The sequence below is a fragment of the Macrotis lagotis genome, chromosome 6 (genome assembly GCF_037893015.1).
Source record: "Macrotis lagotis isolate mMagLag1 chromosome 6, bilby.v1.9.chrom.fasta, whole genome shotgun sequence".
NCBI lineage: Eukaryota > Metazoa > Chordata > Mammalia > Peramelemorphia > Peramelidae > Macrotis > Macrotis lagotis.
The window spans coordinates 230,274,967-230,300,708 of NC_133663.1; the positions used below are offsets into that span (position 1 = coordinate 230,274,967).

The 25,742-nt window shown below is 33.5% G+C and overlaps 1 protein-coding gene across 1 annotated transcript in view; it reads right to left on the reverse strand.

Moving 5' to 3' along the window:
• Window positions 1-25,742, reverse strand: part of LOC141491469 (FERM and PDZ domain-containing protein 4-like) — a 496,143-nt gene that overhangs the window by 241,072 nt on the left and 229,329 nt on the right. The window contains exon 2 of the mRNA XM_074192454.1: window positions 3,035-3,151. Coding sequence (XP_074048555.1) covers window positions 3,035-3,072 — 38 coding nt within the window. The 5' untranslated portion in view covers window positions 3,073-3,151. The remainder of the gene's footprint in view (window positions 1-3,034; window positions 3,152-25,742) is intronic.

Consider the following 25,742-nt stretch of genomic DNA (forward strand, 5'->3'; position numbering starts at 1 on the left):
GTCTTGTCCATTAAGTTGTGCTTTGGTCTCTATAAGTCATTATACACCATCAATGCCAAATCAACACAAGGGCAAACCCTTTAAAATGTCAACAAGATAAGTAGAAAAACATATAGATGAAGCTGACTTCAGACCTGTGATCTCAAATCAATTTGTTTATGTTTGGGTTTCTACTTATTGATCAAAAAAAGATCCAGACTGGATGAGATACAGACAAAAAGCCCAATCTAATAAATAAAAAAAATGTTTTTAAACTAAAGGACCTGATAAACACTCCAAAAACCTCATTATCAATTTATTTTTAAACTTGTATTCATTCCAGAAAATACTTTATTTTTCCATTTAAAAGCTTTATGTTTTGAGCCAAAGAATCAAGACCATCTTGATGGCTATGGCCCTGGTAGAGGAAGATAAATGAATTAGAGCCTTTATTACAAAAATAGATAGAACATCATGATAGCTGATATTCTTTCTGCTTTGGGCAAGCTGGAAGAACTCACTCCTTCCAACTTCAGAGCTGTCAAAAAAATTCAATGTTTCTCTAATCACTTAAATTTTGGAATGCAATTTGTTCTTAGAGGGGTATATCAATTATCCTTGGAGTAGATACACAGGGATACTCTGGAGAACTGGAGTTCCATACAACTTCTTGAGGCACTATAAGTTTTAAAAGATCTTGGAGGCCTTCTAGTCAAACCTACACAAAAACAATATCCTTTACAAACTATCTAATCAGACATCATGCAACTTTGATTTGAAGTAGCGGGGAAGAACTCATTGCTTTTTTTTTTTTAAGAAAGATTTTATTTATTTTGAATTTTACAATTTTTCCCCTAATGTTGCTTCCCCCCTCAAGAACTCATTACTTTTTGAGGAAAGTTATTTCACTTTTGAATATCTCTAGTTATTAGGAAATTTACTAAAATTTTTTTGTTAGTTGATTCATTGACCTCTCATTAATAAGATAGCCCTTTATCTACTTGAAGACAGTTATCATCTCTCTTGGTCTCTCCTCCAAATCTGCTCTTTTTAAGATTTAACATCCTCACTTTCTTGAAGTGATTCTTATATAGCATTTTCTACTTCTGATTATTCTGTCATTATTCTGCTTGATCTCCTCTGGATATTCTATCAATGACCTTTTTGATTCAGTTAAGTCATTATTTAGTCATCTAAAATCTTTTGGATTTGGCCATCTAAATTTGCTTCTTTGAAATGTCTCCTTACTGTTTTAATTCCATTTCATTCTCTGGTATGAAGAAAATTTGTTGAATTCCTCTTCTGTACAACCTTTTAAAATTAGAAGGCAATTATCACATCCCTCCTAAGTCCTATCTTCACCATGCCCATAATGAAATGATTTTATGACACTTGATTATTTAAATTGATTTGGTTTTGCATTTGATTATCTGGTCTCCAGATTATTATTGCTCCATACTACAGATGCATGACTGACTAGGACAGAATAGGAAAGTTCACCTTCCTTATCATGGACAGTATGCTTTTCTTTATGTACCTGAGGCTTGTATTCACTTTTGTGATTGTCTTATTAAACTGCTAACCCTTTGGCTTTTAGTCCATTAAGACCACTGAGTCTTTTCCCAAATATCCTGTCATTTTCTTCTTTCTTATACTTAGAAAGTCAATGTTTTAAAGTCATGTATAATATTTTTCCATCTATCCCTCTTTGGATTCATTTTATCAGATTCTGTCCTGTCAAGATAATTTCAGATGCCAACTCTGTTATACACTGGGTTATCAATCCCTCCCACCTTTATGTCAAATGCAAATTTTGTAGCCATGTCATCTATGTCATAAGCAAGTCACTGGTAAAAATGCTAAAAGTCAGGGCCAAATACAGATCCCTGGGGGAACTCCACTAGAGAGCTCCTTCTGAGCTAATAGGATCCTAGATTAAAGCTTCATATTTACCAATGATTGCTTCTTGAATCCAACCATTTAACCAATTTTGCATAAATTCCACTAGAATATCATTTAGCCCATAAGTTTCCATATGTTCCAGAACAATATCCCCATTAGAGAACAGAGTAGAAGTATCTCTTATATTAAAATCATGAGCACTCCAATTTCAAATCTGTTTCTGCATATGAATAAAATTAAATGTAATTTGGGTCTGTAAGGAATTAATGATAAAACAAAAATCAGACCTTTATATTTTATTCACTTATTTTGGAATGGTGAAGAAGGCTCATATTCATAAAATAGCCAGAAGTACTTATTCAAAACTACATCAAAAAGGTAGGGTATAGTAATGGTCAATCAGCTGTCACTGCTTGAGCAGTTAAATGCTATGCTAAACTCTAACAATTTAATCTTTTAGGGTAGGAGAAACAAGTAGCTGGTACAACATCAGAATTAAACTTTGATTAATTGAATGCTCAGTAAATGGGATTTCTTTCTTTACCTACATTGTCACAGGAGTAGTAGTGTCAAACTCAAATAGGAACATATCACTGTTGGTCACATGTTGACATAGAAAAGCATAAATTAACATAATCTATGTTGTTATTTGTTATTTACATTGTTAAATATATCCCAATTACATTTTTAATCTGGTTCACCAGTTTTTAGGGCCATGAGTTTGACATCACTATATTACTGTCCCAGGATATATATTCTAGGTTCTTTTGAAGCAATTATAAATTGAATCAGTCTACTTTTATGACATTACTAAGTAGAGTAACATGAATAAAATACAATCCTTTGATGACTGAATATTTTTCAGTCTTCTTGAGTTAGTTTTCTCATGAATGCTAGTACAGTAGTGTCACTAGTGAGGTGTCAAAGTATGTAAGTTGGATTCAATGCATATTGCTCCAAAGGCAATACTAGAATTGCCTGCATGTGTCTGCGCATATGTATTCTTGTGTTCACATGCATGTGTTTTATTTTTAACAAGTCCATGATGAAAGCTTCTCATTATCATTTTCTTTTTTATCTTGCTGGCAGAGTGTTCAGTATTGCTATAGGTAATCAAAAGATCAAATTTTTACTATAAATTTAGTCAACTTACTCGATGAAGTAGTCTCTTCCATCTCTGTTTGTAGTCATTTCCCACCCATAAGGTGGCACCTGGTTCAAGCTCCAGGTTCCTGAAGGAGGTGGCCAGCCTGAAGCCTTGGTTCTGTGGCTGTAAAACCAAACAAACAAGTATTGTTGTTATTTATCTTTTGGATATTGCCATGGTAGAAAACCTAGAAGAATAGAATCATAGGGAAATGACTTTGGATATCAGTAAATTCAATCCATTATGTTACATTTCAAAATAAAACCAGAATAAAAATATACTAGAATTCACACATCTATATATTCTTATCAGAATAAGTTGAAAGATCTCTTGGAGGCCTGCAAAAGTGAACCAAAAATAATTGTGAAACATACATTATTATGTTGATTTTTTACTTAGGGAAAGGGGCTTGTTTTATTTTGTTGGTATGGAGAACTCCTAGGTAGGGAAACTGTAATGTAAGTCAACACCTTCTCTGCAACTTATAATCTTAGAGAATTGCTAACAGCATTATGAAGTTAACTGACTTGGCTAGGGTCACATAGCTAGGATATGTCAGTGGCAAGACTTAAACTCAAGTCTTTTAAACTTGAAAGCCATATCTCTTCTATACCAAGTTGCCTCTGAACTTAGTGTTACCAAAATATGCCATCATGAAATTTTAATAGATAAGCAAACATGTCTTCTGGACCTTAATAAAGAATATATCTTATATAGCTTTATTACTAATTTTGAAATATATGTGGATATTTTTGTGATTAATAAAATAGAGAGGTATTTAAAAACACTTCTGAATTTATCATTATGTATCATCTTAACAAATGGATGATAATAATACAAATTATGTCCATATAAGGATTTTTTGGATTTTTTTAAAAAATGTTTTGGATTTTTTAAAAGCCCCTCATATCATATTTGAAAGAGTTGGAAAGCCCTGGCCTAGCCATATGCCTCATATATCTTGATCTTAGTTGAAATGCCCAACTATGGAAGCAAATTATAGCTTTTTTGAACCTTTTGTAGTGAGTACTAAATCTCTGTCCCCTGCCTCTTCAGTCCCAAATCAAGATTTAAGAACTATGACTGACTAATTACATACCAGTCAGGTGTATTATAAAGCCTAAGGCAAGCCATTGATATAAAATTCTGGCATAAACCCACATATTAGCTTTTATATCTCACAATGCCCACTGGAAGTTTGCTAAAGGAACAGAATGAAAGTAACTGTGGATTGTAAAGCAGAGGTATGCCATGTTCTAGGTGACTGGTGTTCCAGGAATAAGAACAATACACCAGAAACAATTATCAGAGTTGTATAAGCATACATTATCCATAACCAATTACTTAAATTTAGATAATAGGGTTCTGAGAAGAATTCTTCAAGGAGCCCTCCTCTGGAAAATTGTACTCAGAAATATCCTGGCTGAGGCCCTTTGCTATTAGAAGTAACCAAACATTGACAGTTTGGAGAGGTCATTATACCTTTTATTTTTGAGGCCATTATAATTGAACAAGGGAAAATGAATGTTTGTTAGTGGCTCTTTTGAATATTTTTAAAATTGATTAGAATTTGGTACTATGAATGTTGATAAATTTATATGTATATGTGGGTTCTGAGCTACATTTTGTGGTATTACATCATGAATAATAGAGAAGAATTATGGGAGACATGATAACTATCTTCAGGTATTTGAAGGGCCATTTTCTGAAAGAGGATTAAAGTTCTACTTGATCTTGGGGGGGGTAATGGGCAGAGGTTGTAAAGGAGCAAATTTATACTTGAAATATGGAAATCTTTTGTTGTAGTTGTTGTTTAGTCATTTCCAACTCTCCCTGACTTCATTTGGGGTTTTCTTGCCAGTGGTATTAAGGTGGTTTTGCCATTTCCTTTTTTAGCTATATTTTTATAGATGAGGAAACTGAGACAAGTAGGGTTAAGTGACTTGCCCAGGGTCATATAATAAGTATCTGCATGTGTCTGTACATATATATTCACATGTTCACATATGTATGTCTTATTTTTAACAAACCCATGATGCAAGTTTCTCATGGCTATAAAACCAATTCAGGAAGATGAATCTTTTTCATTCCCAGCTGAGTGTTCTGTCTATTGTGCTACCTAGTTGCTCAAGTAAAACTTAGAGCTATCTAAAAACAAAATGGACTATCTAGGAAGGTGGATTGAGTTCCCAACTCATTTAATGTCTTCAAGAAAAGTACTTGTTAGAAATGCTGAAAAGGGAAATAGTTGTTCAGGTACATGTTGTTCTGAAAGATCACTGTGATTCACTAATGCTACAGAAGTAAATATGTGAGATCATGTGAAGTTAGTGATGACCCTTTCATAGACTCCATAGAAACATAGTTTAAGGACATCAGGAGATTATCTTGTTCAGTCCATTGTCTTCAGGCAGATTGATATTTATGACAGGGAGCCCAATCCTTTATTCTCCCCAAAATTTTTGACATAATTGTAGAAGATAGTAAGGAGTGTTGAGCTGCCAAGTGAGACCCTTTCTCTGCGAGGAAACCAAAAAAAGAAAGACACCGGAAAAAAGATCCTCTGTTTTTCTGACCATTCCTCTTCTGACCTCTCCCATACTCTCCTGTATTCTCTTCACCTGCCTTGTCCATTCATGTCCTGTTCAGTTCTGTTCTCTGTTGCCTTTTATTCTCTTGTCCTGGTCTCTCCTTTCCAGGGATGAGGATTCTACAAAGATGTCCTTCTCCCCTCATCAGAATCTTATTTCCATGTTGCATTACTGTGATACTTGATATGTACTTTTCTTTAATCCTTTAGAAGGCATTTTAGTACAGTGGAAAGTGCACTGATTGGGCAATCAGACCACATGGATTCAAATCTACTTCTGAGATTTCCTTCCTATATGATGTTGAGAAAGTTCCAAAATTCCCTGGATCTCAGTTTCTTCATCTTTAAAATGTGGAGGGTGGTGGTGGTGGTGGTTGTGAGGTGGACTAAATGGCCTCTAACAGACCTTCTACCTCTAGTGATGTGGTCTTATGAATCTAAAATGTATTTATTTAAACCCTTTTACTTTGTACTGTTTTCTGGGGAAATGAAGAACAATGAAATCCAGTGGATCTCTCAGAAAAATTCTGCAGGTCCCTTTCATTTTTCTTCCTCTGGTAATGCAATCTTAATTTTTTAAATGTCCTCTCATAGAACATCTTTTTCTTTCTTTTAATCCTGTTCATCAACTACTCCATGATTTCTTCTAGTTAAAAGTATGTGAACCTATGATAAAGTTGGTGATCCAAAGAAACCAAAAATTTGCCTAATACAGAAACAGGCATAAACTTCTGACCTTTGTACTACCAAAGAAGATGCACTAGACTCTGTTCCTCTAATATACAAAAGTAGGCAAGAGAAGACTTCTCCAGCAGGTATTATAGATACATACTTCATTACTTTGATATCTAACTTAAGTCATTGAATATTAAGCAGAAAGAAAATAAAATCCATCAATTTCTTATGAATAGTAATTTCTGTGACTAGTACATTACACAGATCTGTGAGACTTGCTAAGGTACTCTTATATTACAACCACTTAGATATATGCATACAGATTCAGTTCAATTCTATTCACTTATTCTGTTTTCCAAAATCAGAATACCACATGTTGTAACTCAATGACTACAAGAGAAATGACTGCTACATGTAGAGAAATCCTTCTGAGCAGTTCCTTCTGAGTTATGGACATTATGAAATTATTCTAAATTATGGATAATTATTACCATCCCAGATACTCAAGGCAATAACAGTTTAGACATCATCAAGGTCAAGTGATCAGCTCTGCATTATATCAGGACCATACTAAAGAGTATACTAAGAGAAACCATCATCAACAATCCATTAAACACATGTGATATTAAACTATGGACAAACTCTAAAGTCTTTAAAAAGTACATGCTGAAAAACTACACAAAGCAGGTGTCTAGCCAAAAACTCTGATCCTGGCTATTCAGTTTCTGTTCCCATTATAATTTTTTGTGTTTCTCTCTCTCTCTCTCTCTCTCTCTCTCTCTCTCTCTCTCTCTCTCTCTCTCTCTCTGTCTCTTACTCTTTCATAAAACCTCTTTTCCCCTCTTTTCTTTTGTGTATAGAATTTTTTTAAATGCTTATTTTGTTTTTCTAAAACTAAATCTTCAGTTGAAACCTTAACACTAATTAATAAATATTTTTTGTTTTTTAAAAACTAAAAAATTCCTTCCCTTAATGAGGGTAACTTATTAAAAACAAAAAACAAACCTTTCCTCTTTCCCCCTTTTTAAGCCTTAATTACCTTTGGGGAAAGATGGAGTGTTTTCAAATAAAATTTACATGTAAAGTAGAGAATTATAATAGAGATCTGGAGGAAGCCTGAAATTTCATTACAAACATTACAAAGCATGTGCAGGAAGCAGTGAACAACATTTCAGCAATATGTCACCAAATAAAACTTCTGATCATAAACAGAACACTGGCATTATTATGATATGGAAGAGAGCTAAAGGTCCCCACCAACATTAGCACATAACACAACAAACAAATGGATATTTAAAAAAAAAGTAATATCTACTTCCTAAGTTGTTGGTATAAAGTAAATCAAGTTGGAAAGATTTAGAATTGAACAAATTAAACATGCAAATAAAGGGAAAAATCCATGATAAATAAACTATAAAACAACTCCAAACAATTCTAGTAGGTTTTTGAATTTTTTCTTTTGCTAATCAAGAAGTTGTCATGAAAAAAAATTCTGACCTCAATCCGTCTCTGCAATCTTGTCTCTTATTATTCCTCATCTTCAAGTACTTATGCTGAGCTTAACAATCTTGATCATTCACCATCTTCTGTACCAGAACTATACTTTGCCACCTCTATTCTTCCACTCAAATTTAAATGCCTTGAATGCTTTTCTTGCCAACAATCCAATCCATTTTTGGAAGCACAAATATAAAATCTTTTTTTATGAAGCCTTCCCTGATCAACCCAACTTTTGACATACAAAAGTACTTTGTACTTTTTCATGGTCTTATTTTATATTATTTTAAGTTCCTACATAGTTATTTGTGTAGGTAATATAAATTTTGCATGTCCTATGTAACATATATCATATATTTCACATACACAATTGTTTAACAATTTGTTAAATTGTTAAATTTATTGTAAATATACAGATTTTTAGCAATTTTTTGAATTGAATCAATGAAAGTGAGCAATAAAACTTTAGACAATAATTCTTTTCCTTTACATAGACATCCACAAAAAAGTGACAGTTTCATACCATCATGAATTTATATGAATTTTCAAATACTGGTTAATCTCCAACAGCCAATTTGTAATGTTGCTTTTGTTCTTTTTAAATATTTTTATGAACATGAAACATGGTTAAATTTTTTCATTTAAAAATTTCTATATAGAAATAATAATAGTTTATTTAATCTCTTTACTCTGATTCATTTTTAGTTTCCTGTAGGTTTTTCTCCCTTAACTTACTATATGGCATTATAAACATTGCCCTAATGCTGCTTACTTGTTTCACATTATTCTGTATCCATTGTTACATATATCTATATTCCCAACATTTATCATTCCAACTGCATTTCAATGATCTTATGATAAGGAGAGATCACAGTTGAACTAATCATTCTCCTAGCATCATTCACTTTATTTTCAATGGATAAACTCTAAATATTTTCATGCTAATAATTGTTTCCTTCTTGATTATTCCCTTAGGGTATAATTCTGAATTCTGGGATTATTAGGTGATAAGGAAAATTGCTTTTATGGCTCTTTCAGTGAAAATCCAGATCATTCTCCAATAAGATTCTTATAAATTTTCTTTTATTTCAACTAAATTCTATTCACTTATTGATTGTGCCTCCTGTATGACTGGTATTGTGTGAGAGTGTCAGTCAGCACTGTGAGGCAGAATCTATGGACTATACCTTCTAAAATCTTAATTTGGCTTACTAACACAAAATTCCCCAGCCTGTAAAGCCAGTGATTAAAATGTGAGAAAAAAATAGACTTGGGAAAAGAGAAAACAAAAAAAAATCGCAGATGTAGAGCCATCTGGGGTCATTGGGTCAGCTCTTTCAGTTTACAGATGAAAAAACTGAAGCTCAGAGGTTTTGAGGTGGCCATTCTTGAGAGCATCTTCTACAGCAATTTGCTCCCATTTCTCCTTTCTCTCCTTATCCTCTTCCCAAATTCTTTCTATTAATTACTTCTTGATTGCCTTCAAATATTAATTTTCCTCAAGTCTTAAAACACACATAAACACACACACACACAACCTTTATTAGTGGTGTTTCTGTAAATATGACAGCGTGAAAATTCAGAAGGGATTCAAGCTCTCCACTATCCACTTTCAGTAAAATTCTAAAAATAGTGCCAGACTTAATAATGACAAAGAAATCCAAAAAAGAAACTCCGGTAAGCAAAGACACCTATAGACCTATGAGATTCTTTAATCAGAGGAACCAATTTAAACAAGTTCCTTGTTGGGGTCTCTCTAACCTCATATCTCTATGACTGAGGTTGTAGAGTCAGAATACAGAGTACAGGGATTCAGGGTAGACTACAGGGATACAGGGTAGACTACAGGTTATAGAGTACTCTGAAGTCTGTGATACTATGTTCAGGAGGCAACAAGTCTAGACTGCTTGATGAGGAAAACCTTGTTAGGGAGGATCACAAAACTACAGAAATATCCTTTGACTATGAATATGGAGCCAGGAGGAAGTAACACTATAACTCTATAACTAAGATGTCCCTGGGGTCCAGAAGGACAGAATAATATAAGATGAGATACTCCAGAGATCCCTAAAGACTGCAGTGATCTTAATACAGATGATCCAAGAAGACCCTGAAACCTGCCAACCCTCAATGTAGATATACCAGGATGGGTGGATGTTTGTGACAAGGACCTACTTATAATTGAGGTTGAGACTAAACAGTGCTGAACCATTCCATCCAAGAAAGTAGATGTGCCAGATTTATAGCTCTGGGTCAAAACTCTAAATAAGGATTTGAGAATGGATATGTGAGTAGAGAGAAGAAAACAGTGACTACTGTGAAGAAAGATTATGAGTAAACAGAAAACTCAGAAAGTTGAGCTTCAGAGAAAACATTGAACAATAGAATGACTAGAAAAAAATAAAGCAAATGATTTTATAAACAAAATAATATATCTGAGGAAAAGAACTTGGAGTTTAAAAATAGCTTAGAATGGAATATTGAAAACAATACCTAAGAAAAATTGTCTTTGAGTTAGAATGTAATAAATAAGCCCAATGACTCTATGAGACAGCAGGAAATAATAGGATCAAATCAAAAAATTGAAAAATATCTTGTGTGAAAGGGAAAAAAAAGCCCTTCATGAATCATCAGACTCCCTAAATGCCATGATGAAACAAAATCACTTAGATACCTTACAAGAAAATAAATTAATTAAAATTGCTTGAATCTATTTGAATTAGAAGACAGTTAAAAGGAAAAAATTATCGAATATATTCTGAAAAAAATCAAAATAAAAACTATAAGGTAAATTTGTATGGATGCAGATGGTTTCAATAAGATATCATTAATGTTTCTCATATTTCTTCTTTTTAATCAATTTTTTCCTTCTCTGAAAAAAGAGGGGGGATATAAAGAAAGGAAAAAAATATAAGCAAATATGATATAAGGAAAGGCAACGATCATAGAACTTGAAAAGTTGGAAAAGACCTCAGCAACCATCTATTTTAGCTTAATAATAATAATAATAATAATAATAATAATAATAATAATAATAATTTGTCCTTAATTTTTGAAGAAGACCATGACAGCAGGGAAGTGATGTCATGACAAGCACATGAATTGGATTTGAGTGAAGGGGTGCTCACTTTCTTTTCTGGAGTCTTCTGGATCCAGGGGTCAGAAATGAATCAAGATGTTTGAAGATGACTCAGATGCAAGGGAATTAGGGTTAAATGACTTGCCCAAGGTCATGCAGCTAGTAAGTATTAAGTATTTGAAGTTGGATTCAAATTTCCACATCCTGACTCTAAAACCAGTTCTTTATCCATATCCTACCTATCGATGAAAGGAATCTCCATTCTAAAATATTCAACACATAAGGATTCAGCCTCTGCTTGAAGACCTCCAGGTAATGGGAATCTACCCACCTCTTAAGGTCATCACTTCATTCATTTTTTGGACAATTCTAGTTGTTAGGGAGATTATCTAGTGTCAAGCTTACCTCTGTAACTCTGAAACTTAGTGTAATTGCTAATGGTTCTAAACTGTGAAGCTAATTAGAACAAATCCACAATGATAGTCCTTTAAATATTTGAAGACTGATATCAAATCCCAGGAGTCTTTGTTTTTCCAGGTTTAACATGTGTATTCCCTTCAAATTATCCTTATATTCTAAGGGTTCAAAGCCCTTCACTATCCTTTGTAACCTTCCTCTGAATGCTATACAATATCCTTACATTTGGGTGCCAAGAACTGAAACCAACTTCAAATGTGGTTGGAACAGAACAGAGCAGTGTGACTTTCTCTTTTCTTGTCCTGAATACAATGCCTTTCTTAATTTAGCCAATGTTCCTATTAATTTTTTTCATTCATTGCCACTATATAAATGCATAATGGGTTTGCAATCTATTGAAAATTCTTAGAATTTTTTTTAGACATTCCCATATATTTTAGACAAAAATGCAAATCTCATTATATGTCTATTAATATATTTTTAAGGTTCATTTCTGAGCCCCATGAGTCAAATTTTATTATTCTCATTAAATATTATCTTATTTGATTTGGATTAAGATGGGATTTATCTACCATCTGATGTGCTACTTTTCTTATTCATCTTATTATCATTTGATAATTTATAAATTTGCCACCTAGACCTTCATTCTACTCAATAAAAATGTCACAGAGAACAGAGACAAGTACAAATCCCTAGAGCCCTGGAGAGACTTAGAGAGATTTCTCCCAAATAACATTAAGTCATTAATAATTATACTTTCAAGCAGTTCCTATTCCATCTAATTTTACTATTATCTAACCCACATTTCTTTATCATGTCCACATAAAATAAAATGACAAATTTTACCAAATGCTTTGCTATTTCAATTTAGGGTCTTTTCATTGGTATTCTCCTGATCAATCAGCTTAGTATCTTTATTTAAAAAAAAAACGCTTAGTCCAACATTACATATTCTTAGTGACATCATTTTGCCTCTTCTTAATCACAATTTCCTCTTCTCAATATTCACTTTTTAGTAAAATCTCTAGAATTTTATCAGGAATCAAAGTAAAGCTCACTGACATATAAACAGGGATCTGTGGGATCAGCAGGTTTGCCATTCAACATATCCTCCTCTCATCTTTACAAATTCAGCAACTACATTTGTCAGTTGGTCCTAGGATATACTTTAACTGAACCTGATGACTTATTTGTGAAGGACCTTAAGTTCCCTGCTAGAGAAATGACTTGTTTTACAATGTGGAATATTTTAGAAATCTTCCTGTCATCCAGATCTGTGGAACCCAGAGCACATTTTCCTATATTCACTGTTACAAATGGAAGGTAGGTAGGTTCCTGGGTTCATCAATGAGAGCCTTTCCCATATATTTAAGGTATTTACACATATCTTTCATTGCAAATGCCTATTGTAGTCACTTCATTATGTGTTAAATATCTTTGGGAACTAATCATCATTTATAATGTTGTTTCAATGTGAAAATTTTATTCTCCGTTCCAAAGGAATGCAGAAGTGGTAAGAGTACACCTTTCTACCTGTAATTGCTGTGGCTACTAGTTTCAAGGTTGTGCTTTTTTTTCTGCTAGGCTCCTGTGATCTCTAATCTAGGAAAGCCAGAGTAAAAATAAGGAACATCTCATGAGGTGTTGTCAGGGGAACAGCTATTACTTACCTTATGCTTTGAATTCATCACTGCTCAACCTTTTGATCTTCTCCATAACTAAGAAACTCACAGGGAAAGCCATAGAGGAATAAGAGATCTTCACAGCAGCACTGAACTATTCTTTGAGGAAGAAGTCTCCCCTGGTCCCACGTTTTCTTTTTCCTTTGCCAACAAATTATCTTGAGTATCTGCGGAGTAGCCTAGACTTATCTTTAACAACTCATTCTTCTTATTTTCATCTGCTGCCTCTTGACAAGCTCAGAGTGGGAGGATGCTGTATAATCCCTAGTTCTATTGCCCACAGTGACTGCTTGCTGCCCTCCTTCTGCACCCCCCCCCCCCCAATAGCTTAGCTGCCCTGGCTACCTTAGTATTGTAACAGTGGAAATTTAGCATGTGGTTAAAAAAAGCAATATTTCCAGTGATTTCAAGAATACTTCTCAACAGGGTTCCAGGCAGTAACAGGCAAAATCAGCAGGCAAAGGGCATGAAACATCTATTTCAAAGAACATTTCTCAATCTCTGGGTTGAAAGGAGACCCTCTACAATCCTAACCAGTTTCATATGATGCAATACAAAGAGCACAGGACTTGGATTTGGAGGACTGAGGGCAAATTTGATCTTAGATGCTTGAGGAACAATGCAGGTCATGTCACCTTTCTGACATCTGTTTTTTAATCTGTAAAAGGAGGTTGAATTAGATTGCTAAACTTTCTTCTAGCTTTAGATCTATGATTCTGTGAGCTAAAACTGAGATCAAACAATTATATATATATACATATATATGTATATATATATGTAAATATGGTTGTCCATAAGCTGGTGATTTTCATCTTAAGAACTTAGTGATGATCTATCATTCACTAATGTCACAAAATATTTTCTTCACATTCAAATATGGCATAGTGATGCAGGTGCTACTAGCATATTCTTTACAAGAGAGTATAATTTAGTATAGAAAAGATTCCATTATATGCTCAGAAACATCTCTGAAGAAAGAAAAATTTCTTATCTTTTTCCATGATCAGCTTCTTAGGCATGTACAAACTGAGAAAAAAAATAGCATTTTTTAATGAGAAAGGTGGCAATTTTGAATATAAAGTAGCAAAAGCAGCCTCACTAAACAATTATATTCATTGCTTCACAGTGATGAAATAGGACTTGTTATTATGATAGAAAATATATGAAGGTGGAATAATTTTAAAAGTTTAAAAAAAATCTAAAATAACAAATATTAAAATAAAGTCTTAACAAAAGAAATATGTGCAAATTATATTGTCTAGCAGAGTATCCCAGGGATTTTCTGTTTCACATTTTTATCAAGGTTTTAGGTAAAGGAAGAGATGTTATGCTTATCAAATTTGTAGATGGTAAAAAGTCAGGATGAATAACTGAGACATTGGATGGGAGAGTCAGGAGTCAAAAATATCTGGACAAGTTGGAACAATGAGACAAATCGAATAAGATGAAATTTAATGGGATAAATGTAAAGATTATGATTGTATTTTTTTTAGGTTTTTGCAAGCAAATGGGGTTAAAGTGGCTTGCCCAAGGCCACACAGCTAGGTAATTATTAAGTGTCTGAGATCAGATTTGAACCCAGGTACTCCTGACTCCAGGGCCAGTGCTTTATCCACTGCGCCACCTAGCCGCCCCGATTGTATTTTTTTTAAAAAAACCTGAACTTTACAAGTACAAAATGAAGGAAGAATGGCTGAAAAAAAAATCTAGCATCTTAATCCAAGCCTCCATGGGTGGGGAAGGAGATAGGCTTATTTGAATTGATTCAGAGGGAAATATTCAAATCTAAGCATATAATATGAATAGTTATAATTAATAGAAATGAAAAGAACACTAAAATAGAAGCAGACCAAGCGACTATCACTACAGTAAGCTGCAGAGAACATATTTTGAAATATTCTTCCCTCCTTTCAGTAGAGAGGAGGATAATAGTTGCTGAATGTTGCAAACATTGTCAGATACATTCACACTTGATTAACTGTTTTATTATTTTCTCTTATTTTAGGGAAATGATCAATGACTATGTTTGCAAGGGATTATATCCAAAAATGAGTGATATATTAAAATGCATCAAGAAACTAATTTTTAAATATTTCTTAAAATTAAATGTTTCCTAGTTTTTGTATTATAATATGAGGGTTGCAATGGACTATGCCAACAGGATGATATGGAAGCCAAGAATATTAATGTAATTCCAGGCAATCTTAAGAGAGGTATAATCCCCAGAAATAGAACTGTGATGGTTCAATGTTCTATGAGCTATTGGGGGCATATCTGTAGTTCTATAATCTGTTCTTGTCAGCATCTTTTAGAGAAGACTTTGGAAAGCTCAGACACATCCAAAGGAGGACCAGTAGGATGGTGAATATTCTACCATAGGAAGAGATAGTGAAGAAACTGGGAGAAAAAAAATTATTCATAGACAAGATTATCTATTTTAGGTTTGTTGAATACCTTGGTTCTTTCAAGATCTGATTCGTGTGACAGTGTCTCCTCTATGAACCCTTCTCTCATACTCTATTGTCCTCCAAATGAAAGTTCTCTCTTCCTTCTGAAGCTTCTAATAACATTCTAAATGAACTTCACCTTCCCTTTTATTCATTTTTCTTCCCTTTGAATAATACTCACTTCTATACTTTATCTGTTCCTGTGCCAACCCCTAGTCTATGTCCTCTCATTCCCCTGTTGTTCCCCTTTCTTATTTAGCCTGGCATCTTTTCTGGGATCAAGTTATGCCTTATCCACCTTGGTATTTTCAGAACCTAGTACAACAAAAATTGAGAGCACTGAAAAGCACTCTAAAATATCAATTCATTTCTTCTTTATAAGGAGGCTGAAAACCTACAGATGAGGAAATGGGAACAGATTGAAGTAAAGTGATTTGACTAGTGTCCCTCAGGTAGAAAATGTCTGAAAGCCAGATTTGAATTCAGGTTTCCTGACTCCACTTCCAGTGCTATACTCACAGTGCTGACTAAGCAATTATCTCATAAAAGTTTGTTTAATTTGAACTGTAAATAAAGCTATTCTTAAGTCATAGAAACATACAATATTAATCAGGATTGTTAATAAATTTGTAATATCTTTAGATACATATTTTAATCAATGTAGTCTTTTCTTGATTTAATATCCATTCCACAAAAATTCAGTTAGCCATGCAGTAAAAATCCAGCTTCTGTGATTAAATTTACATTCATATAAATATAAATGTTCTCTTCAATCTGTGAAATTCTTTGACTTGAATCAACTTGAACAAATCAAAATCTTAAGCAAAACAAATAATGTATTCAATGCATCAATTTCAAGTGATCAAAATTAGATTTCATTTTAAAGGTAGAAAATATTCTAAAATTCTAAAATAAGTTATTGAACTGGGCTTTTGTATTAAACAATAAGACTTGAAAATGCCCTTGATGTGTATGCATGTGTCAATAGAGTCCTAAAGACTCAGACAAAATTATAGTGGAATTTTGTCTATATCTAAAATACATAATTGTAAATAGTTATTAAGTGATATAATAACCTGCATTTCCATTGATATTAAACATTTCTTTTTTGTTTGCCTGTGGAACAGTGGGGTTAAATGACTTGCCCAAAGTTACACAGCTAGTTAGTATCAAGTGTCTGAGGTCAAATTTTAACTCAGATTCTGCTGATTTCAGTACTGGAGTTCTCTCTACCTAACTGCCCTTTGTACATTAAACATTTAAAAAATACTTTACATTTATTTATACTGCACATTCTGGGTTCTACTGGTTCTAAGATGGGGTATTTGGTCACAACTAATTAGAGGGCAAAAACTGGGGAAGGGGACTTGGGTTAAAGCAGGTGCAGGAGAAAGGCTAATTATATGATGAGTCACCTAAGCTGTAGATTCATGGGTTCTTATGCTTCCACTGTCCATTAGGGCTAAAACCTGGGGTGGGGTTGGGGATAAGGGGATTAAATAAGAAGGGAATTAAGTGGGTCAAGGACTGGAAATATTTCAGAGAAGAGGCCAAGTCAGTCTCTGGCTCTTTAGGTAACTAATTCATTCTGAGATTTCAGGCAGGTCATTCAAGCTCTTCAAACTTAATTTTCTTTCTAACCTTAATTATCTGTACATTTTTTACCTGTACTATATCTTGTTGAATGTTAGAGAGGAATGTTCAACTAAAGGAAAGAAATGTCCAACTTTTCTCCCTATATAATCTACCTTCGGAAGATTCCCTGGTCCTGTGACTGACAGTGTGGACCTTTTAATCCTAAAGAATAGGGAGGCAGTTGGAGTAACTAGGGAAAGAAACAATCATAGTGGCACCAGGAGGAGTAAGAGTAATCATAAAGGCATGAGAATAGGTATGAATGGAAAGCTACAGTAAAGGACAACAAGAGTGGAAATGATGGACTGAGTACCCAGAATGAACCAGTGGAGTAGACTGAGATCCATCACCATGGATGGTGATCTACAGGGAAGAGATAATCTGTACTGGTCATGGGAAGCACCAGGTATGGGTAGATTCTGCCTAAGTTTAGGGCAGAACCCAAACCTGGTGATTCTTCCCTCCCTCTTTCCCTTTGTTCATTCTGAAGTTTATCTTTTTCTCCTTAAAGTTTATTTGCTTTCCAATTCACCTTATCATTAAAGCCCATTTCAAGATAAATATGATTAACCATTGCATTGCTGATTGATGTGCTTCATTACTCAAATGCTAGGGTCTCCAGAGTGAACAAAAGAGAATTATTGATTCATATTCTTATAATTTCCCAGAGCAGAGGAGGAGAAGATTTAATCTAGGACCTTTGCTCTAGGCAATGAGTAAAGTGTTTTGGCTGTCAGAAAATGTGACTAGTTGGTTGCCATTGGGAAATGCATCTGGCCAATTCCCTCCCCATGTTTCCAGAGACCAAGTTTGGAAGGAAACATATTCCTTCAGAAGGAAAAAGAACAAGATGTGATTAGAGAGAAAGCCACATTTCAGGGGGAAAACTGATAAAGTAACTGGGAAGGCAAAGAGGGGGAGAGTGACAAATCTTTTCATCCAATACAGCATAGATCCATACCTTCTTTTTTTTCTTTTTTTTTAGAGTTTTGCAAGGCAAATGGGGTTAAGTGACTTGCCCAAGGCCACACAGCTAGGTAATTATTAAGTGTCTGAGGTCACATTTGAACTCAGGTACTCCTGACTCTAGGGCCGATGCTCTATCCACTGCACTGCCTTGCCACCCTCAGATCCATACCTTCTATCTACCTACTATAGATTTTCTCTGCTCCTACTGACATGAAACTGAACAAAATTGGAGAACATCTGCAACCATATTGCCTACAATTTTATGTAACTCAATATCAACTGCTATTTTCCTATTTAACTCGTAATAGAAGCTGTTATTACTTTTCTCTCCTCAAATCTCTAATAATTCTTATATTTCTAGTTTTTACTATCTTGCATATATGCTATGATACAGTGACATTGGCCTATTTGGTTCCATATATATATATGTGTGTGTGTGTGTATATATATATATATATATACACACACACACACCATTTCTGAACTCCTTGAATTTGCAGATTCTTTTTATTCCTGTAATTCTTTCCCTCCTCACAGCTGACTCCTACCTTCCCTAAATTCCTTCAAGACCCAATCATCTTCCTTAGGAGACCTTTCACTGTCTTTCCCCAGAATAACTTCTCTCTCTTTGCCATTCCTCTAAGATTATTTTCCGCTTATTGGATATATGTGTTATATGCATGCACCTTATAATGTGAGCTCATTAAGAACAGGAACTATTACTCTATTTTTTCTTCCCAGTGTTTTTCCCAATATCTGGTATATAGTAAGTAAATAATCAATGCCTGTAGAATGACAATCCCTATGGAAATACTAAAGTCAACTGGTCTAGAGTCAGAAGGACCTGAATTTGATTGTGACTTCAGAGGTTTCTGAGTTGTGTGACTCTGGGCAAGTCACTTAACTTTATTTGCTTCAGTTTTCTCATCTGTAAATTGAGCTGGAGGAAAAGAAAAGACAAACTACTGCAGTATGATTACCAGGAAAACCCCAAGAAGGGTCATGAAGACTCAGACACAACCAGCTGATGACACATTAACAATATGGAAATGCTGAAAACATATAGCTTTTAAATCAAAACAAAACCAAAACAAAAGAACAGACATCCATCTTAATGGTATCTGCATAGTGGAAAGAGAGCCAGATTTGGAATCAGGGGACCTGAATTTGAGTCCCAGCTCTGTCACGTATGTGACCTTGGGCAATTCTGCTTCATGACTATAGGGAAGTTTTCTCATTTGTAAAATTCATTGATTGGATTGGATGATTCTTAAGGTTCTATATAGTTTTAAATCCTGTGATCCCATCAGCTTGTAATATTCTTTTGCCTTGAGCTTTTTGCTTCAGAAAGAGTGAACTTTCCTTTCAAATATTAGCTCAAGAAAGAAACAACATAATTTCTTTGAAATCTTATCATGGGTTTGGTGGAATATTGATATTTGCAAGGTTCCAAATGAATACAATTCATTTAATGGCCATGAACCATGAATCTCAATCCTGTTTTTAGCCCTAATTATGCAACTCCTTCAAGTCTAAAATGTAATTGACTTTATTTTCCTAAAGAAGTATTTTTAGCCAACTGCAAGAAAGAGATCAATACTTTCTGATGATATCTTATTTTAACATTAACTAGTTGCTGCTTTTTGAGAGCTGGAAATGGTTTCAACTGAAATAGGCATAAGAAAAAGCATATAATCACAGAACTAGAGGTCTACTAAGGCATCATGCTGTCAAATTCAATTAATAAAGAGCATAACCCATCCTACTGAAGGTAACTGCCCCTTCCTTCAAAACATCAGAAAATAATTTGAGTCAATTAGTATATAATCAAATTTCACATGGGCATTTGTAGGACATACCATAGATAGTAGATTAGTTCTATAGTTTATGCAGAGAAAATTAAGACCCTCCATAGTCTGACCCATTTCTACCTTTGTGAGCTACTACCTAAATAAATGACAGTAACCGAAGTATCCTATTTATTGTCCCCTAAAAATGTCTTATACTTTCCCAACTCTGTGATTTTACCCATTTAGTTATCTTTACCTGAAATGCTCATTCTAACTTTTTGTTTATTGAAATTCTACCCATCCTTCAGTGCCCAACTCAGTGCCTATAATCTCTAAGAACTGCTTGATTATCTCAGTCATAAGAAATCTCCTAATTCTAATGATATTTTAGAACATTTAATAATTATACCTGTGGACAATGCTGAATGTGACACTGGACACCCAGTGCCTAATACATTAATTATTTGTCATCCTGAATGATATATTCATCTAGAATCCAGTAACTAGATTTGGCTATAAGGAATTTGCATTAACATTTACTGAATAAATGAAAGAATGAAACATTGTGTGTTTTCTTTCAGTCATTTTGCAGTTGGGTCTGACTCTTTATGACCCCATTTGAGGTTTTCTTAGCAAAGTTAATGTAGTGAATGAGAATGTAATGTAGAATCTGAGGCAAATAAGGTTCAGTGACTTGTTTAGGGTCACATGGATATTACATCTCTGAGGTCAAATTTGAATTCAGGTCTTTCTGACTCCAGATCTATCTCTCTCTCCATTGTGCCACCCACCAAGTGGGGGAAGCACATGGATAAAAACTTAAAGAGAGGAGTATGGGGCTGGGGACGGGATTAGTCACTTAGCACCAAATATTAACTTTTTATATGCCAGACATGGTGCTAAGTTTTAGAAATACAAAGAGAATCAAAGACATGGTCTCTGCTCTTAAGGATCGCACATTCTAAAGGAGGCAATAAATGGAAAAAGACATTTTATATACCCAAGTAATTGAAAGCAGTAGCAAAATTTCCATTTCATCTTCCTTTGCCTCAACTGAACCAATCTATACTCTGTATGGCAATTATCTGAATAGAAAAAGATCATTAAATTTTTTTTGATAGACTTCTGACTTTTCAACCATTTTACATATACATATATACACACACATATATTTGCCATTTACCATGTTCAACATATTGTTTCATATAGTTTGTTGGTAAAAAAAAGTGAGACCAAGTTTTCTCCCTAAAGAGCTTTTCTACTCTACGGCAGAAGGTTTTCTTGGCATTTATTATTACTATTATTCTATCTCAAAGCATCTCCCTGGACCCCTTGAAGTGTCCTTAGGGAAGAAAAGTAAAATAGTTGTTAAAAATGAGTATAGTCAAATAAAAATTCCCAGAATAGTCACAACATATGTCTTATTCTACATTTTCGTCCATCACTTCAATTTCATAAGGTGACTAGGAATTTTCATGAAAGATTCTCTAGAATCATGGCTGATCAGAGTTATTATGTATTTCATAATTATTCATTTTTATATTATTGATATTATAGTATAAATTGTTCTTCTATGTCTTCTAATTTCACCAGGCATCAATTCATACTATTTTTCCTGAGTTTCTCTGAGAATGTCCCCTTCATTTCTTTTATTGCCATAAAATTCCATTCCACTCATAATTTGCTCTGCTCTTCAGAGTTAATGAGTATGCCCTACAGAAAGTTCCTATAAATGCTTTTGCACATATTTTTAATTACAAAATGTCTATAGATATATCTATACACATGATCTTTTCCTCTATATTTGATCTTTTTGGAGGTGTAGGCTTACATTAGGTCAACTCTAAACATAACTTAGCAACATTTAAGGCCTCATTCTAAATAAAAGGCAAACTTTTAAGTATTTCCCATTTTCTCAAGAAACCTAGTACCTTTCTGGTATCTTTTGACTAAGTAGGTCATCAAATTGTAGCTCTCCACCCAGATCTACCCCTTGTAGAGCAATACCAAAGTTCTGGTCTTCTCCCTCTGTTTCCCTTTTTATGCTTGCATACTATGTGTCTTATGAAATATCATGAATCAGGGACAAGATCTGGAAGAATGCCAGTAATACCTAATTGACACCCATTTAATCATTGTCATGTCATTGACTATGAAACTATTTCATAAATAAGGTTGATTTTGTTCTTGAAAACTGTATTTCTGTTTCAGACATTACTGATGTTTTGCCTTTAACTATAAACCACACACTGAATGTTCTTTCTGGACCTGACACATTTATCATGTAAAGGAACTTGATTAATGCGTATGTGATGAAGGAAACCAGGAGCTCGTTGAAGCTGTCAAATGACTGTGTTTAATTTTCAAGTGTGTTGATAAAACAATTTTGCAAATACTCATCATTTTTATATGCAACATCAATCTAATTGATTGACTTAGAATTGATTCATTGAAAAGACATAAACTATATTGCCATTTACCAAGGAACAAATAAATCAGTTGGTTTTCTAAAGAGAAACTGAATAATTTTTTGTTTAATTTAGGATTTTTTAATGAAAAGTCCAGTGATTTTACATGTTTGTTGTCAATGACTTACTTTTTCTTTTTTAGCAAATATTTGTTTTCCTGCAGATACATTTAGGTTCATTCCTTTAAAAACTTTACTAAGCACCAGTTGCATATAGAATACTGTTCCAAAAAGTAGAGGGACATACAAATTTTAGATGATCTCTGCCTGCTTATTTTATAGTTGAAAAATATGACACACAAATAATAAGAATGCATTCAGAGAAAGGACTGAAATAGAAGTATGTATTGAATGGCTTTACGTTTATACATATTTGTGCCATGTTTGTGCTACATATACACACACACATATTTGTAGCAATCTTTGGTGCTGTGGTGTGAAGAGGGAAGAACAAAAAAGAAAAAAGGGGAGCTAAATGGCAATTTTATTATATAATTAAAAGGCATAGCAAGTTGTACATAATACATATGCTCTTTCATGAGCAAATTTCTTGTTTTCCCTATTCTACTATGCTATGAAAATGCTTGTTTTATTTCTTAAGTTCAGAATAAAATAAATAAAATTAAAAAAGAAAGAAAAATATAATGTAATATGATAGATGCAAAACAGACCTCTGAGAGGCTGACTTCCAGTCATAAATACATCACTAAATATTAGATACTCTAAAATGAGTTAAAATATATACATATCAGATTCACCAAGTCCAAACAGAATGTATTACCCTTTGTCTAAAATTCAACCCTCTTCTAAATTTCTCAATGTCAATTGCATGCCCCACTATCATTCTAGTCACAAAGGCTTTGCAAATTCAGTTATCCTTGTTGCTTTATTTTTTCTTACCTTGAATTGTCAATTAGTTTTTTATTCTTATCAATTTCACTTTTAAACTGTCTGGCATCATTTCCCCACCCATCCCTATTTTTCTACTCCCCAGGTAAGATCCTAGTTTAAGCCCTTCCTTATCACCTCTTATCTGGAGGACTACAATAGCTTCTTGATTGATTTCACTGTCCCAAGTCCTCCCTCTTTTCTATTTATTTTCCACAAAGCTGGGAAAGTGTTGTTTTTTTCTCCTTTAAAGGGCAGGTCTACTTAGATCATTTTTTCCTAAAGAACAAACTCCAGAGGCTCCTATGGTCTCTCGGAGCAAATAAAATCTCTATTTGAATTTCCAAAAGCCTTCACAATTTAGCACCAACATACCTTTACTTTATATTCATTTTGCGTACATTTTATATTTGTATGTACATATATTGTCTCCCCTGTCAGAACTAAGCTTTTTGAGGGTAGGGCCTGTTTTATTTTTGCATCTATGTCCACTGTATATTACATAGTACTTGGCACATTATAGATTCCTACTTGAGAGTTTATTGATTCCTCGAATTATTGAGGTTTTGTTTATTGAAATGTTGAACAAAAGAATAGTTATAAATAATGGAGAGAAATCATAGAACAAAGGAAGGGAAGAAGAATATTAAAATTATAAGGAGTTCAAGACAATCACAAAGGGCTCATGATGAAGCATGCTGTCCACCTCCAGAGAAAGAATTGATACTGTCTGAATATATAGTGAAGCATACTGTTTTTCACTTTCTTTCTTTCATTCTTTTATTTAGATCTTTTACAAAATGACTGTTCTAGAATTATTTTACGAAATCACATATGTTTAATTTATATGGGATTGCTTGCCATCTAAGGTAAGTGGGAGAAGAGAGGGAGGGAAGGGAAGGATAGAATTTGGAACTCAAACTTTTATAAACAAATCACTAAAGAATTGTTTTAACATGTAATTGGGGAAAATGAAAGTACTATAAAAAAAAGAACGTACATCATGAAGATTCATTGGCTAGAGAAATGGGGTCCATTTACTAACCTCTATAAGTGGATCAACTGGAGGATTTTAAGTAAATATGGAGGCAAAAATTGTGGAACAGATGAGACTGGATTATAGAATATATGAGATATAGAAAGAAAAGTAGGGTGGTAGTAGATTAAAACAGGCTTTGAATGTTAGATAATGAATAAAGTTTTACTCAGTAATTAATTAGATTTTTTGAACAGGTGAATGACCTGAACAGATATTTGCATAATGAAGGTTTTCTATCTGTAGTATAAAGGATGATTTGGAAGTAGGAGAAAATGAAGCTGAGATAATAGCATAATATTTCAATAATCCATGCATGTGGTCCTGTTGAAATATATATCCATTTCCCCAGAGTCTGGAAAGCATTGAAAGTCATCCCTAAAAACCCTAAATTAAAGTTATGTAGTCATATCCTGGTTAACATTACTAGCTATTTTTTAAGAAAACACAACATTGGATGGTACTTCAATATTAAAGACAGCAATATTATTTTGGCATAATGACATACAGAGGATTTATAACTTTACATTGAAATTTACTTATAATTATCACTATCCAAATATTAGATACTTAATAAATGCTTACTGAAACTAACATGTTGTGGTATGGAAAATAATTCTGGTTATGACAACATAGCCAGGAACAAATTTTCTTCCATAGCTACAAAGGACTAAGAGTTCTTGACTCTGTGAAAATAATTTGGTCCATTTTAAAAAAAAATTGTATTTTAACTGTTTTTTTCCAGATACTTCAGATGAAATAAAGTCTACTTCATTACATTAAGACCTTAGAATTGTCAGAGACCAAGAAATGTAGATTCTATAAAATTGTTTCTGTTTTCTGACTGAGATGATAGTTCCAGCTTAATGAAAGTGAATGAATTCCCTATTTTCCAAAGAACTTGATTGAAGGATAGGATATTATAATTCAATTCATCATATTCCAGTATTTTTATGGAAAACTTTAAATGTCTAGATCATTAGCCCATTCATCAATTTCTGCCATATCTGGACTAGTGGCATTCCAACCATATAATATGTAAGTGGCTGCAAAAGTTATTTAAATTTATTATAACAGCTTTTTTAAAAGTAAAAATTATGACCTGAAGTTTGTAAGAAAAATTACCATATATTAATGCTCTGGGATCATCAGGCTTAATTTTTTAGTGTTGAGCTTCTTAAAATATCTAGGGTGTTTTTTTGGTTTGCTTTTGCTGCGTTGAAAATGAAATTTTCTAAAAATCCATTAGATTTCCAAGTGACAACCTGTTTATTTTAAAGCATAAAATGTGATACAAGAGGAGTCCCCGACAATAAATCTCTAACCCAGAGATATTTCTTAACCACTGAATTATAAATTTTTGAGTTTAGGTGTTTACAGTGGATCTAGTATCCTTACCAAAAGAAAGCAAAGAGAACTACATCATATTTAAATATCTATCAACAATACACAAGAAACTACATATTAAAACTGTTATATGCCTCACTTCTCAAAACTTGTAGCTCATTTATGTTATTTTTAATATGCTATTTATAATTCATG